This window comes from Rhyacophila brunnea, unplaced genomic scaffold (genome assembly GCF_057557595.1).
Source record: "Rhyacophila brunnea isolate RB1 unplaced genomic scaffold, BYU_Rbru_1.0 scaffold_12, whole genome shotgun sequence".
Taxonomy (NCBI): Eukaryota; Metazoa; Arthropoda; class Insecta; order Trichoptera; family Rhyacophilidae; genus Rhyacophila; species Rhyacophila brunnea.
The window spans coordinates 19,547,707-19,564,169 of record NW_028232774.1 but is presented as its reverse complement, the minus strand read 5'-3'; the positions used below and the strand labels follow the sequence as shown (position 1 = coordinate 19,564,169).

Below are 16,463 nucleotides of genomic sequence, written 5' to 3'. Positions count from 1 at the left end.
TACATACATACATACATATCTACAATTATGAATTAAATAATTAAAAAAAGTCTAACCTCGAATGGCCTTTACAATTTACTAATTTAGCAAAATAATCAGAGATATCTGAAAAGTTTCATTTGTAGACATTAGACTGATTTTTTGTTTTGTTGATTGATTTGTTTTTGGTTAAAACTGCTCTCCTGGAAAATATTGAATATGTGATTTCCAGACTTTAAGCTCTAATTTACAGTTACATTATGTATCATAATATGCATATAATTTTCTAACGTAAATGAAACGCGCATATTTATAAAGTATGTATGTGTTACTTTGTAAACGAAATACAGTAGGTAGCTAAAATAAATAACATTTTTGCTCCAAACTGCAACACATTGGGCTAAACAGAATAGAGATTTCATTAACAGACCTTTTACGAAGAATGGTTTTAACTTGTTAGCCATTCGCCCAACCCATTTTGTATTTTCGTTGTATTAACAAACATTTAAATTGATTGGGTCCACTTTTTGATAGACAATCGCTCCAACAACTCGGGGTCACCAAAACACCAAACACAATCACTGCTGAACTTTTAATTACCCTTTAATTATCACATTGAAATAACACGTTAATTATATAAATATACCTACCCTAAATAACTGGATAACTGCATTTATTTAATTCATTTTGGATATAATTGACGTTTTAAACTTTATAGAAAGGTACGTACTATATGTACAACTTAAACATATTCTGATAATACACCGGTGGCGAAGAGTGGAAGTATACTGTTAAGATCCGACATAAATAGTTAAGACTAAACTTTGCCAGTCAAACGTATTTGTATTCATTGAACTAAAACAACGTGTAGACAGTGTTGGTTAGTTTTTAAAATTTAATTAAACCCTACCTAATCCAAGCCATAGTAGGTTTTAGTAGAAAATATTAGTTTATCCATAAGACATATAAAATTAAACCATACATAATTTTAGATACTTACCTATTTTATAGATAGAAGAATATTTTTTTATCGATTATGGTTTAGTTTAGGCAGGGTGTAATGAATTAAACCTGATTGAAATGAACTAACAAGCACCATCTGTTCCTAATATGTATTCTGAATTCTACGAAAACAAATAGTAAATATGACTGAAAATGTGTGCAATATTTTTGTCGGATCTCCCATAGCATACTTAAACTATTATGGTTTCATTTAGGTAGGGTCTCATTGAAATTTAAAATCTAACCACCTCCATCTGCAAATTGTATTCTTAGTTAAATTTTTAAAACAGATAAGTTTCACTGACAAATTTTACTGTGCATTATTTACGTTGAATCTTAACAACCTACCTCCACTCTTCGCACTAGTGTCAACCCATATAGGCCTACCCTATTTATATTTAGAACAATTAGTTTAACAATATTCAGTGTGTACTATTTATGGTGGATGTTAATAGCTTACCTCCACACTTCGGTACTGACATCAACCATCATCAGTCTACCTAATTTATATTTAGAACAATTAGGTTAACAACATTTAGTGTGCACTATTTATAGCGGATTTTAACAGCCCTCCACCCTTCGCTACTGGTGTCAAACCACTTCAGTCAACCCTATTTCTTCTTCTTATTCCACCCTGGCATGTCCCAACATTGGGGCATAGGGCAAGCACAAGTTCGCGCCACTTCCTTATTTATATTTAGAATAATCAGTTTAACAAAATTTAGTGTGCATTATTTATGGAGGATATTAGTAGCATTCCTACACCCATCGATACTAGTGTGCACTATTTATGATGGATTTTAACAGTCTACCTCCACCCTCCGCTACTGGCATCAAGCCACATCAGTCTACCCTATTTATATGAAGAAATATTATTCAACAAAATTTAATGTGCACTATTTACATATATTTAGTTTAACAAAATTTAGTGTGCACTATTTATATTGGATTTTAACAGCCTACCTCCACTCTTCGCTAATGGTGTCAACCCATATCAGTATACCGAATTCATATTTAGAACAGTTATTAGTTTAAAAAAAATAATATGCCCTATTTATGGTGGATATTAACAGCCTACCTTCACCCTTCGCTACTGGTTTCAACCCACATCACCCTACCGTATTCATATTTAGAGCAATTATTGGTTTAACAAAATTTAATGTGCGCTATTCATGGTGGATATTAACAGCCTACCTCCACTCTTCGCTTCTGGTGTCAACCCATATAAGTCTACCCTATGTATATTTCGAACAATTAGTTTAACAGAATTTAGTGTGCACTGTTTATGGTGGATTTTGACAGCCTACCTCCACCCATCGCTACTGGTGTGCATTATTTATGGTGGATTTTAACAGCCTACCTCCATCCTTCGCTACACTACAACTAACAATAAGTTTAAAAAAATAATAATAAGCGCTATTTATGGCGGATATTAACAGCCTATTTCCACCCTTCGCTAATGGTGTCAACCCATATCCGTTGACCATATTCATATTCATAACAGTTATTAGTTTAACAGAATTAATGCGGGCACTATTTATGGTGGATTTTAAAGTCTATCTCCACCCTCCGCTACTGGCGTCAAGCCACATCAGTCTACCCTATTTATATTAAGAACAATTATTTAACAAAATTTAATGTGCACTATTTACATATATTTAGTTTAACAAAATTCAGGGTGCACTATTTATAGTGGATTTTAACAGCCTACCTCCACTCTTCGCTAATGGTGTCAACCCGTATCAGTATACCGTATTCATATTTAGAACAGTTATTAGTTTAACAAAAATTAATATGCCTTATTTATGGTGGATATTAACAGCCTACCTTCACCCTTCGCTACTGGTGTCAACCAACATCACTCTACCGTATTCATATTTAGAGCAATTATTGGTTTAACAAAATTTAATGTGCGCTATTTATGGTGGTTATTAACAGCCTACCTCCACTCTTCGCTACTGGTGTCAACCCATATAAGTCGACCCTATTTATATTTAAAACAATTAGTTTAACAGAATTTAGTGTGCACTGTTTATGGTGGATTTTGACAGGCTACCTTCACCCATCGCTACTGGTGTGCACTATTAATGGTGGATTTTAAAAGCCTTCATCCAACCTTCGCTACACTACAACTAACAATTAGTTGAGGAAAAATTAATGTGCGCTATTTATGGCGGATATAACCAGCCTACCTCCACCCTTCGCTAATGGTGTCAACCCATATTAGTCTACCGTATTCATATTTAGAATAGTTATTAGTTTAACAAAAATAATATGTCCTATTTATAGTGGAATTTGACAGCCTACCTTAACCCATCGCTATTGGTGTGCTCTATTTATGGTGGATTTTAAAAGCCTTCATCCAACCTTCGCTACACTACAACTAACAATTAGTTGAGGAAAAATAAATGTGCGCTATTTATGGCGGATATAACCAGCCTACCTCCACCCTTCGCTAATGGTGTCAACCCATATTAGTCTACCGTGTTCATATTTAGAATAGTTATTAGTTTAACAAAAATAATATGTCCTATTTATAGTGGCATTTGACAGCCTACCTTAACCCATAGCTATTGGTGTGCACTATTTATGGTGGATTTTAAAAGCCTTCATCCAACCTTCGCTACACTACAACTAACAATTAGTTGAGGAAAAATAAATGTGCGCTATTTATGGCGGATATAACCAGCCTACCTCCACCCTTCGCTAATAGTGTCAACCCATATTAGTCTACCGTGTTCATATTTAGAATAGTTATTAGTTTAACAAAAATAATATTTCCTATTTATAGTGGAATTTGACAGCCTACCTTAACCCATCGCTATTGGTGTGCACTATTTATGGTGGATTTTAACAGCCTTCATCCAACCTTCGCTACACTACAACTAACACTTAGTTTAGGAAAAATAATGTGCGCTATTTATGGTGGATATAACCAGACTACCTCCACCCTTCGCTAATGGTGTCAACCCATATTAGTCTACCATATTCATATTTAGAATAGTTATTAGTTTAACAAAAATGATTGTCCTTTTTATGGTGGAATTTGCCAGCCTACCTTCACCCATCGCTATTGGTGTGCACTATTTATGGTGGATTTTAACAGCCTACATCCAACCTTCGCTACACTACAACTAACAATTAGTTTAGGAAAAAATAATGTGCGCTATTTATGGTGGATATTAACGGCCTACTTCAACCCTTTGCTAATGGTGTCAACCCATATTAGTCTACCGTATTCATATTTAGAATAGTTATTAGTTTAACAAAAATTAATATGTCCTAATTATGGTGGAATTTGACAGCCTACCTTCACCCATCGCTATTGGTGTGCACTATTTATGGTGGATTTTAATAGCCTTTATCCAACCTTCGCTACACTACAAATAACAATTAGTTTAGGAAAAATTAATGTGCGCTATTTATGGCGGATATAACCAGCCTACCTCCACCCTCGGTAATGGTGTCAACCCATATCAGTCTACGGTATTCATATTTAGAATAGTCATTAGTTTAACAAAAATTAATATGATATTAATAGCCTACCTCCACCCTTCGCTAATGGTTTCAACCCATATTAGTCTACTGTATTCATATTTAGAATAGTTATTAGTTTAACAAAAATTAATGTCCTCTTTATGATTGATTTTGACAGCCTACCTTCACCCATCTCTATTGGTGTGCACTATTTATGATGGATTTTAACAGCCTACATCTAACCTTCGCTACACTACAACTATAAAATAGTTTAGGAAAAATTAATGTGCGCTATTTATGACGAATATTAACAGCCTACCTCCACCCTTCGCTAATGGTGTCAACCTATATCAGTCTACGGTATTCATATTTAGAACGGTTATTTGTTTAACAAAATTTAGTGTGCACTATTTATGGTGGATTTTAACAGCCTACCTCCACCCTTCGCTAATGGTGTCAACCCATATTAGTCTACCGTATTCATATTTAAAATAGTTATTAGTTTAACAAAAATTAATGTCCTATTTATGGTGGAATTTGACAGCCTACCTTCACCCATCGCTTCACTACAACAAACAATTAGTTTAGGAAAAATCAATGTGCGCTATTTATGGAGGATATTAACAGCCTACCTCCACCCTTCGCTAATGGTGTCAACCCATATTAGTCTACCGTATTCATCTTTAGAATAGTTATTAGTTTAACAAAAATTAATGTCCTATTTATGGTGGAATTTTGACAGCCTACCTTCACCCATCGCTTTTGGTGTGCACTATTTATGGTGGATTTCAACAGCCTATATCCAACCTTCGCTACACTACAACTAACAATTAGTTAAGGAAAAATAATGTGCGTTATTTATGGCGGATATAAACAACCTACCTCCACCCTTCGCTAATGGTGTTAACCCATATCAGTCTACGGTATTCATATTTAGAATAGTTATTAGTTTAACAAAAATTAATATGTCCTAATTATGGTGGAATTTGACAGCCTACCTTCACCCATCGCTATTGGTGTGCACTATTTATGGTGGATTTTAATAGCCTTTATCCAACCTTCGCTACACTACAACTAACAATTAGTTGAGGAAAAATAAATGTGCGCTATTTATGGCGGATATAACCAGCCTACCTCCACCCTTCGCTATTAGTGTCAACCCATATTAGTCTACCGTGTTCATATTTAGAATAGTTATTAGTTTAACAAAAATAATATTTCCTATTTATAGTGGAATTTGACAGCCTACCTTAACCCATCGCTATTGGTGTGCACTATTTATGGTGGATTTTAACAGCCTACATCCAACCTTCGCTACACTACAACTAACAATTAGTTTAGGAAAAAATAATGTGCGCTATTTATGGTGGATATTAACGGCCTACTTCAACCCTTCGCTAATGGTGTCAACCCATATTAGTCTACCGTATTCATATTTAGAATAGTTATTAGTTTAACAAAAATTAATATGTCCTAATTATGGTGGAATTTGACAGCCTACCTTCACCCATCGCTATTGGTGTGCACTATTTATGGTGGATTTTAATAGCCTTTATCCAACCTTCGCTACACTACAAATAACAATTAGTTTAGGAAAAATTAATGTGCGCTATTTATGGCGGATATAACCAGCCTACCTCCACCCTCGGTAATGGTGTCAACCCATATCAGTCTACGGTATTCATATTTAGAATAGTCATTAGTTTAACAAAAATTAATATGATATTAATAGCCTACCTCCACCCTTCGCTAATGGTTTCAACCCATATTAGTCTACTGTATTCATATTTAGAATAGTTATTAGTTTAACAAAAATTAATGTCCTCTTTATGATTGATTTTGACAGCCTACCTTCACCCATCTCTATTGGTGTGCACTATTTATGATGGATTTTAACAGCCTACATCTAACCTTCGCTACACTACAACTATAAAATAGTTTAGGAAAAATTAATGTGCGCTATTTATGACGAATATTAACAGCCTACCTCCACCCTTCGCTAATGGTGTCAACCTATATCAGTCTACGGTATTCATATTTAGAACGGTTATTTGTTTAACAAAATTTAGTGTGCACTATTTATGGTGGATTTTAACAGCCTACCTCCACCCTTCGCTAATGGTGTCAACCCATATTAGTCTACCGTATTCATATTTAGAATAGTTATTAGTTTAACAAAAATTAATGTCCTATTTATGGTGGAATTTGACAGCCTACCTTCAGCCATCGCTTCACTACAACAAACAATTAGTTTAGGAAAAATCAATGTGCGCTATTTATGGAGGATATTAACAGCCTACCTCCACCCTTCGCTAATGGTGTCAACCCATATTAGTCTACCGTATTCATCTTTAGAATAGTTATTAGTTTAACAAAAATTAATGTCCTATTTATGGTGGAATTTTGACAGCCTACCTTCACCCATCGCTTTTGGTGTGCACTATTTATGGTGGATTTCAACAGCCTATATCCAACCTTCGCTACACTACAACTAACAATTAGTTAAGGAAAAATAATGTGCGTTATTTATGGCGGATATAAACAACCTACCTCCACCCTTCGCTAATGGTGTTAACCCATATCAGTCTACGGTATTCATATTTAGAATAGTTATTAGTTTAACAAAAATTAATATGTCCTAATTATGGTGGAATTTGACAGCCTACCTTCACCCATCGCTATTGGTGTGCACTATTTATGGTGGATTTTAACAGCCTACATCCAACCTTTGCTACACTACAACTAACAATTAGTTAAGGAAAAATTAATGTGCGCTATTTATGGCGGATATTAAAAGCCTACCTCTACCCTTCGCTTATGGTGTCAACCCAAATTAGTCTACCGTATTCATATTTAGAATAGTTATTAGTTTAACAAAAATTAATATCCTTCTTATGATTGATTTTGACAGCCTACCTTCACCCATCGCTATTGGTGTGCACTATTTATGATGGATTTTAACAGCCTACATCTAACCTTCGCTACACTACAACTATAAAATAGTTTAGGAAAAATTAATGTGCGCTATTTTTGACGAATATTAACAGCCTACCTCCACCTTTCGCTAATGGTGTCAACCTATATCAGTCTACGGTATTCATATTTAGAACGGTTATTTGTTTAACAAAATTTAGTGTGCACTATTTATGGTAGATTTTAACAGCCTACCTCCACCCTTCGCTAATGGTGTCAACCCATATTTGTCTACCGTATTCATATTTAGAATAGTTATTAGTTTAACGAAAATTAATATGTCCTATTTATGGTGGAATTTGACAGCCTACCTTCACCCATCGCTATTGGTGTGCACTATTGATGGTGGATTTTAACAGCCTACATCCAACCTTCGCTACACTACAACTAACAATTAGTTTAGGAAAAATTAATGTGCGCTATTTATGGCGGATATTAACAGCCTACCTCCACCCTTCGCTAATGGTGTCAACCCATATTAGTCTACTGTATTCATATTTAGAATAGTTATTAGTTTTACAAAAATTAATGTCCTATTTATGGTGGAATTTGACAGCCTACCTTCACCCATCGCTATTGGCGTGCACTATTTATGGTGGATTTTAACAGCCTACCTTCAACCTTCGCTACACTACAACTAACAATAAGTTTAGGAAAAATTAATGTGCGCTATTTATGGCGGATATAAGCAGCCTACCTCCAACCTTCGCTAATGGTGTCAACTCATAGCAGTCTACCGTATTCTTATTTAGAACAATTGGTTTAACAAAACTTTATGTGCGCTATTTATGGTGGATATTAACAGCCTACTTCCACTCCTCGCTACTGGTGTCAACACATATCAGTCGACTCTATTTATATTTAGAACAATGAGTTTAACAGAATTTAGTGTGCACTGTTTGTGGTGGATTTGACAGCCTACCTCCACCCATCGCTACTGGTGTGCACTATTTATGGTGGATTATAACAGCCTTCCTCCAACCTTCGCTACACTTCAACTAACAATTTGTTTAAGAAATAATAATATGCGCTATTTATGGCGGATATTAACATCCTACCTCCACCCTTCGCTACTGTCCACCCATACCAATCTACCCTATTCACTTTGAAAATAATTTGTTTAACAGAATTTAGTGTGCACTATTTATGGTGGATCAAAATTTGCGCATATTGTTTCATGAGATACACACCTACAAATTAACACATTGGCATTTATTGCAATATCAACTAAAGATACGAGATAAGAACTAGTCACGCATGTATTTTTTTCAAATCGCCTTCCACTACTCACAATTAGGTAGGTACCATCAATTTCTGATTAGCAAAGTTCATATTTTTGTTACTGCATTCTTTCGGTCGTCGCAATAAAAGTGTCTAGTTACCAATTTATTTTGTTGTTGTCTACCTACTACACACACATTCCATTCTGGATCATCTTTAGTTTGGTTTTGTGAGAATATAAATAGAGCCACGAAATGTCAACCTTCATACCAGATACATAATAAATATATTCATTTCTGGATCATCTTTAGTTTGGTTTTGTGAGAATATAAATAAAGCCACAAAATGCCAACCTTCTTACCAAATACATAATATATATTAACTTCTGGACCAACATTAGTTCAGCTTTGAGGATATAAATAGAGCAACAAAATGGCAATCTTTGTTAGAAAAATGGCCGTTTCTAGAACAATTTGAGCATATTTTTATGGCGAGTACATCGACTGGAATTAGTGGCAAACTGGCAACCTAGGAAACTATTGAAGCGATGTTGTCAATTCGCGCAGACGTATTCTATTTCAACGAAGATAAATGGCTATAAAGGTGGATCAACACCTCCTCTTACTTCTTACACGATCAACAAACAACGGGAAGAGTTGATTATATATATATATATATATATATATATTATATAGTTTCATTTTAAGAATATGAATATGAAACGATAATTTTCTGAATTATAGATATCAGAATAGCGGTTGTGGTTGGAGGTATGGCTCAAGTAAAACAAGAGAGAATGCTGAAGCATGGTCCAGAAATAGTTGTGGCCACTCCGGGACGACTCTGGGAGATGATTCAACAGGGCAACGATCACCTTTCACAAGTTACTGATATCAGGTACATATTTACTTACAAATTTCTGGAGTGTAACTTTTTTAGCAATTTCGACGGTAGAGTGAATCCGGCTGATTTGTAGCGAAAAATCATCATCGTCGCAAACCATTAATCTTTTGCTTAACCAAGCGCGCTACCAAATGCACCATTGAGGCCATGGCCCCCACAAGGAAAGGGTTGACAGGGCTCTAGCCTGGGGGCCCTGGCTCACAGGTGGCCCGGCATGGCGGGTCGATGTTAGATAAATGAGATAAATACATCACAAATTTGGTCTAATAGCAAAAAAAGTATTTTCTTTCATGAGTGGTTAACATTCAAAAATATGTAGTTGTGTCCATACGATACTTGACAAATCCATAATTCAAATAGATGTATTAGAAAAATACAATAATACACTGAATTTATATCCTAAATTTGTAAAACTACTGCAGAATATCACACCTTTAACCTTATAATATATAGGATATTGATAGAGGGTAGGATAGGATATAGGTATAGGATATTTCGAAAGTCGCCGTAATTTGAAATTTTCGTAAAAAAGAGTCCCTTGAACATTATTTTCATATAGAACCATACCTTTAATTTGAATTTTGTAATTTGAAATGATTTCAGAGTCCTGGCATACAAAAATATTCAATAAATTGTAATAAAGTACACTATATCATGAGCCAGTCATTGAAAATTGTGACAGATTTTTCTTAAAACATCATAAATCACTTATTTTAAGAAGGTAATATAAATAATCCTGATATTTTATGACCCATTAACACACACGGAATCGGAAATTTCATAGGCACATCTATGATCGAAACGAAATATGAACGAAATTAATGAAAATCAAAAAAAAAAAATTCAAAATTTTAATATTTTCCCCCCATACATTTCATATTTCGTAATTCGAATTTTTTTTTTAGATTTTCATTAATTTCGAGGTTTTACTGTACTTGACAAGGTGGGTAAAGGTAGATGAGATTGATTGTTTGATTCGAGTCATCCGGCCAAACGCATAATCACTTGACTTTGAAATTTCAACAATAACAAAACAGAAATTGAGGGTTGACATTTAAATTTAATACAACACAAATGTAAATTACAAATTCTTTATCTTCTCTTTAGGTATTTGGCAATAGATGAGACGGACCGTATGATCGAGCGAGGCCACTTTGAAGAACTGCATTTTCTGCTTGACAGAATCAATGATGATGAACAGAAACGTGCCAAACGGCAGAACTTTGTTTTCTCAGCTACTCTCACAATGGTTCATGAGCTGCCTCGACATCTAAAGGGAAAGAAGGTTACAAAGAAAGGAAAGGTATAGCCGGTTCACGATAAAATTACTAAATATAACTGCAAGCAAACATGAGTTGTTAACGGCAAAGTGTATGTTTCACAATTTATGTACCTTATTAATGAAAAGTGGTCTTATTTATTATATGTTGAATTTTACAGATGATCAATAGGAAACCACAAAAATTAACATCAGAACAAAAACTTAAACAGGTTATTGAAATGCTTGGAATCACAGATCCCAAAATTGTCGATGTCACTACTAAAAATCAAGGTGATTATTTATCATGAATTATTATATTTTATGTGGTAGATACTTTTGTTTATTAGATACACCATTATTTGTTTCTGTTGGCATTCTTTCGTTGAATTACATTATTAAAATTTATTTACTGTTGTTTTTTTAGGTTCTTCAAATACATTAACGGAATGTCGTATCATGTGCCCAATTGACCACAAGGATTATTATCTTTATTACGTTCTGCAAAGACATCCTGGGAGAACAATCGTTTTTTGTAATTCAATTGGATGTGTAAAAAGGTAATAAATCTTATTTTTATTTAATGTTTACCAAAGTACATTCACGATAATTTATAAATTTCCCTTTCATAGACAATAATATTGCGGAATTAAATATGTCTACTATTTTTGCAGGTTGGCTCAACTGTTTGGCCTATTGCAGTGTAAACCTCTACCAATCCATGCCAATATGCAGCAGAGACAACGATTGAAAAATTTGGACAAGTAAAAATAAATTTAAACTATTTTCTATGCGATGTTGTGAACATGAAAATCTATGTTGAAACCAAAAATAATATTGCTGACTTGAAGTTGATTTCTTATTAACCAATTTCTATTACAGGTTCCGAGACAGTCCACACGGTTTACTGGTGGCCACCGATGTAGCTGCTAGAGGTTTAGATATTCCAAATGTAGAACATGTCATTCATTATCAAGTTCCTAGAACAGCTGAGGTATATTATGAATTCCTTTTTTACATAACAACTTTTCTCATTTGTTTATAACTTTTACTCTAAACGTTAATTCTGATATATGAAAAATTACTTTACCATAATTTATTTACAGATTTTCGTATATTTTTATCCACACTTTTTAAAATTAAATAAATTGTCTTCGAATATGTATGGGAACATAATTCACTTTATTACGATTTTAGAATTACGTCCATAGAAGTGGAAGAACTGCTCGAGCCAGCAAAGAAGGAATCACAATATTAATAATGGAGCCAGGAGAAGTTCAAAACTACATGAGACTATGTCGAACACTCTCCAAAAGTAAGATAATGCTGATGATAACATAAGTAATATCTAACACTGTCTATTTAAGGCTCTACTCTCACTAGTTGTGAAATTATCTGTAATCCCCCAGTAATGCAAATCGCAAAATGCACTATACTACAATTTCTTAAATCCTGATTTTTCCACGATAAGTTTAAGATTAAGTATACATACAGTAAAACCTCGTTAATACGAATTCCATGGGACCGAAAATCGAAAAAAAAATTCGAATTACGAATTGTATGGGGAAAAATATTAAAATTTTGAAAAAAAAAATTTTTTCAATTTCATTAATTTCGTTTCTGATCATAGATGTGCCTACCGAATTGGGTCATAAAATGTCAGGATTATTTTTATTGCCATCATAAAATAAGTAATTTTTGATGTTTTTAGAAAAGTCGGTCACAATTTTCAATGACTGGCTCATGAAATAGTGTACTTTATTACGATTTATTGAATATTTTTATATGCCAGGACTTCGATTTCGAAATTTGAATTAAAGGTAAAATAATGTTCGAGGGACTTTTTTTTCGCGCAAATTTCGAATTACGGCGAATTTCGAATTATCAGTCTTCTTACTAATGAGGTTCTACTTTATATCATTAAAAATTTAATATTTTGTTTTATTCGTTACATTTGGTATGCAAATAAGGGTCAAAACTGCAATTTTTTGTGTTTTTCTTAAGGGGGGACATGCTCGTCGAAGGTCAAAATTGAGTTTTTATTGTATTTTCAAACCATGATCCTGGACACTCGTTAAACGTTGTAGATAATCTATTTATATAATTTTGAAGCCTTATTATCCTTTATAGTTATTTTAAACATTTGATGACTGCATGAAGTATTTTTGTTACATAAAATAGTATTCTTTTAAACCTCTCGCTCTAATGTTTTAGAATATGGTCATATTTCGGTACATAACTGTGCAGTGGTGTTAAGATTTTTTACATTTATTAATTTTTAAACGCATTTATAAAACCATTAGCATAATTTATTACGAGATAATTTTTGTAAAATATTCACGATAAAAAATTATATTGATAATCTCTGTGATCCCAAATTTGACAAGAATTAGGCATTTTATTATTCAAAAAATCGGCATCATTAACACATTTGAAGATGATTCTAAAGATATTTATTATAAGCTATGTCTTTGACCATTCAAGTGTGATAAACATCTTATGAATAATGATTGCTTTATAATAATTATTGACCTTAGAATAAGGTAGTGTTTTTTTGAAATACGCCATTTCTTTTGTCATTCCCCAGTGGTTAAGCTACAACATACGGCCGTAGCCATAAATTGACAAACTATAATTGAAGTAGGGAGTAAAATGATATTAACGCGCGTGTTTGAACATGTACCGTTTAAAAAAAAAATTTAAAAAAATTCAGTTAGGTACATGTTCAAACACGCGCGTTAACATAATTTTACTCCCTACTTTAATAAGAGTTTGTCAATTTATGGCTACGGTCGTATGTTGTAGCTTAACTACTAGGGAATGACAAAAGAAATGGCGTATTTCAAAAAAACACTACCTTATTCTTAGGTCAATAATTATTATAAAGCAATCATTATTCATAAGATGTTTATCACACTTGAATGGTCAAAAACATAGCTTATAATAAGTATCTTTAGAATCATCTTCAAATGTGTTAATATTGGCGATTTTTTGAATAATAAAATGTCTAATTCTTGTCAAATTTGGGATCACAGAGATTATCAATATAATTTTTTATCGTGAATATTTTACAAAAATTATCTCGTAATAAATTATGCTAATGGTTTTATAAATGCGTTTAAATATTAATAAATGTAAAAAATCTTAACACCACTGCACAGTTATGTACCGAAATATGACTATATTCTAAAACATTAGAGCGAGAGGTTTAAAAGAATACTATTTTATGTAACAAAAATACTTCATGCAGTCATCAAATGTTTAAAATAACTATAAAGGATAATAAGGCTTTAAAATTATATAAATAGATTATCTACAACGTTTAAGGAGTGTCCAGGATCATGGTTTGAAAATACAATAAAAACTCAATTTTGACCTTCGACGAGCATGTCCCCCCTTAAGCTTCCTCCTATCCATGTCACTGGTATATTATTAGTTAGAAGAACATAGTCATGCAATAAGTTACAATGCGGTTGTTTTTTTTACAATCATAGCTGAAGACTTACCTCATTTCCCTGTGCCTGATGCTCTCCTCTCAGCTACAAAGCAGCGAGTCAACTTAGCGAGAGATTTGGATCTCTTGGAACTCAAGTCCAGAAAGACCAACTCGGAGATTGGCTGGTACGAGAAGGCTATGAAGGACATGGACATTCTACTAGACGAGAAAGAAATGTATCCTTGATAATGTGTTACCTATCTTTAATAACTGTGTCCAGCCAACACATTCATATTTTATTTACTGACATCTTATACCCTGGGTCACCTTTTATCAGACTCGGAGCTGATTCTTTATGAGGAAACAAGTGGTGAATCATAACATGTCATTTGTCATATGCGGAGTATCTCGCCAATCGGATTTATTTATATAAAGTCTAATATATTAAACCACCATGTTCGATCAGAAGAGGATCAGCGGACAGGGAGGAGGTTGTTTTATTTACGAGAAATGGATTTTAGCCACTCGCTCAACCTATCAGGTCCAAACACACATTAAAAAACGACATGTAAATTTTCCAGACCCGGGAATCGAACCCAGGACATTACCGATTGGCCATTGTGGGCGAATAAAATGAAGACACAAAATGTATTGTTAAACATATTATTAAATATAGTTACAGAAGGCTTGGCACTAAGACAATATCTCTTGTCACTCCTAGCAACAAACATCGTAACATTTTAAAATCTTTTATTTGTTATTATACATAAGGTGAGCAACTCACTCTCCTGAGGTCCAGTAGGTACGCGTTGGCCCACTTTCCAATTTGGGAGGTGCCTGATGGTTGTTGTGGAACCTTGTCATAAACAAGTGTGCCTGTTTTGCTCACATCTTGATAATGTATTATTGTGCTATTAACAATACATTTAACCCATGGTTTCCAAAGTACACAGTCTCATACAGATTTGGGCAGAATAGGGAAACTCAAAGTTTGTCAGAGTCAGAGAGGATAAAATCTAGATGAGTAATTTATATAAAAGTGTGATAAATCTCTATTATACTTGAAAGTATGGCAGAACTCTGCATTAATTCTGTGTCATATTATTTAGCTTAAGACTCCACAGACCAATCCAAAATATTTGCAACGAAACCGCTAGCATTTGATCAGACTTTCGTGTTTGGCATCATACCAATGCGCTAATTTCGCAGCCATGGATTAAATAATTTTATTTCCGCATCAGATGTAAAATAGTAAATATTATTAATATTTTACGCAAAATATTCTATAATTTTTATGAATTAAATATGAAAAATACACATACACTACAGCATTTTCAGAGTTACTATAACTTTTACCCACTTCACGTAAAATGTCCTATAAAAAACGAAATGGCAGCACAGTTTGAAGCCATAGATTAAATCTGTTTATGGCGTGAAAAGTCTAAAAAAATCAATTTTCAGGGCAGCTATTTGTAAGGTTGGTGGTATTCTGTGGTAAATCAGGAATGTTTTGAAATTTTAGTTTGTTGAGAATTTACAAACATTTTACTAAAATTTAAAATCATTCAAAATAACTGAAAGTGTACAAATAGCTGCCCTGAAAATTGATTTTTTTAGACTTATCAACATATTTACGCCATGGACGGAAATATAAATGTCAAGGTAACAGAAGACAGAATGTTCAATGCTTAGCATAATACTATTTGGCTTCATATGACTACCTACAGACCACTTTCATTCATTTCTCTCCTATTTTTATCTTTTTACAAATATTTTTATAACCTCTGTCTGACAAATTGTAAAATATGCAACAGTTATGGACCAACTCAATAAGCTTCTCAGCCGTCACCATTTTTATTCGCATTGCAATATCTGTGCACTGTGAATGAAACATAGTCGGCTGCGTCATCGAAATTCGCACGCTTGGCGCAAGACAGTCGCGCAAGTTTTCTCTTGAAAGCCGATACAAGTGTCATAGGTCAAACATTCACAGCTGCGAATAAAATGCATTGGTAAGTGGCTACCATTAAGTGGTACAGGAAAATAATCAATATTATTTGGTTTGACTACGGTTTCGATGACAAATATTGTTCAAACAATGACTATAATATGTTGAGAATACTTGGCTAATTTTTCATTTTTGAGTCATTTACTTATAATGTAAAGATGCTATACACTCACCCAGTGGCGCACCCAGGGGGTGGGCCAAGGGGC

At 33.7% G+C, this 16,463-nt stretch overlaps 1 protein-coding gene across 1 annotated transcript in view; it reads left to right on the top strand.

Annotated features, from left to right (window-relative positions):
* LOC147077881 (ATP-dependent RNA helicase DDX24) overlaps nt 1-16,463 on the top strand; it is a 34,742-nt gene that overhangs the window by 16,294 nt on the left and 1,985 nt on the right. The window contains exons 5-12 of the mRNA XM_085960913.1: nt 9,396-9,549; nt 10,663-10,858; nt 10,996-11,107; nt 11,241-11,373; nt 11,488-11,577; nt 11,696-11,807; nt 12,011-12,128; nt 14,308-14,485. Of these exons, the coding sequence (XP_085817039.1) occupies nt 9,396-9,549; nt 10,663-10,858; nt 10,996-11,107; nt 11,241-11,373; nt 11,488-11,577; nt 11,696-11,807; nt 12,011-12,128; nt 14,308-14,485 (1,093 nt within the window). The remainder of the gene's footprint in view (nt 1-9,395; nt 9,550-10,662; nt 10,859-10,995; nt 11,108-11,240; nt 11,374-11,487; nt 11,578-11,695; nt 11,808-12,010; nt 12,129-14,307; nt 14,486-16,463) is intronic.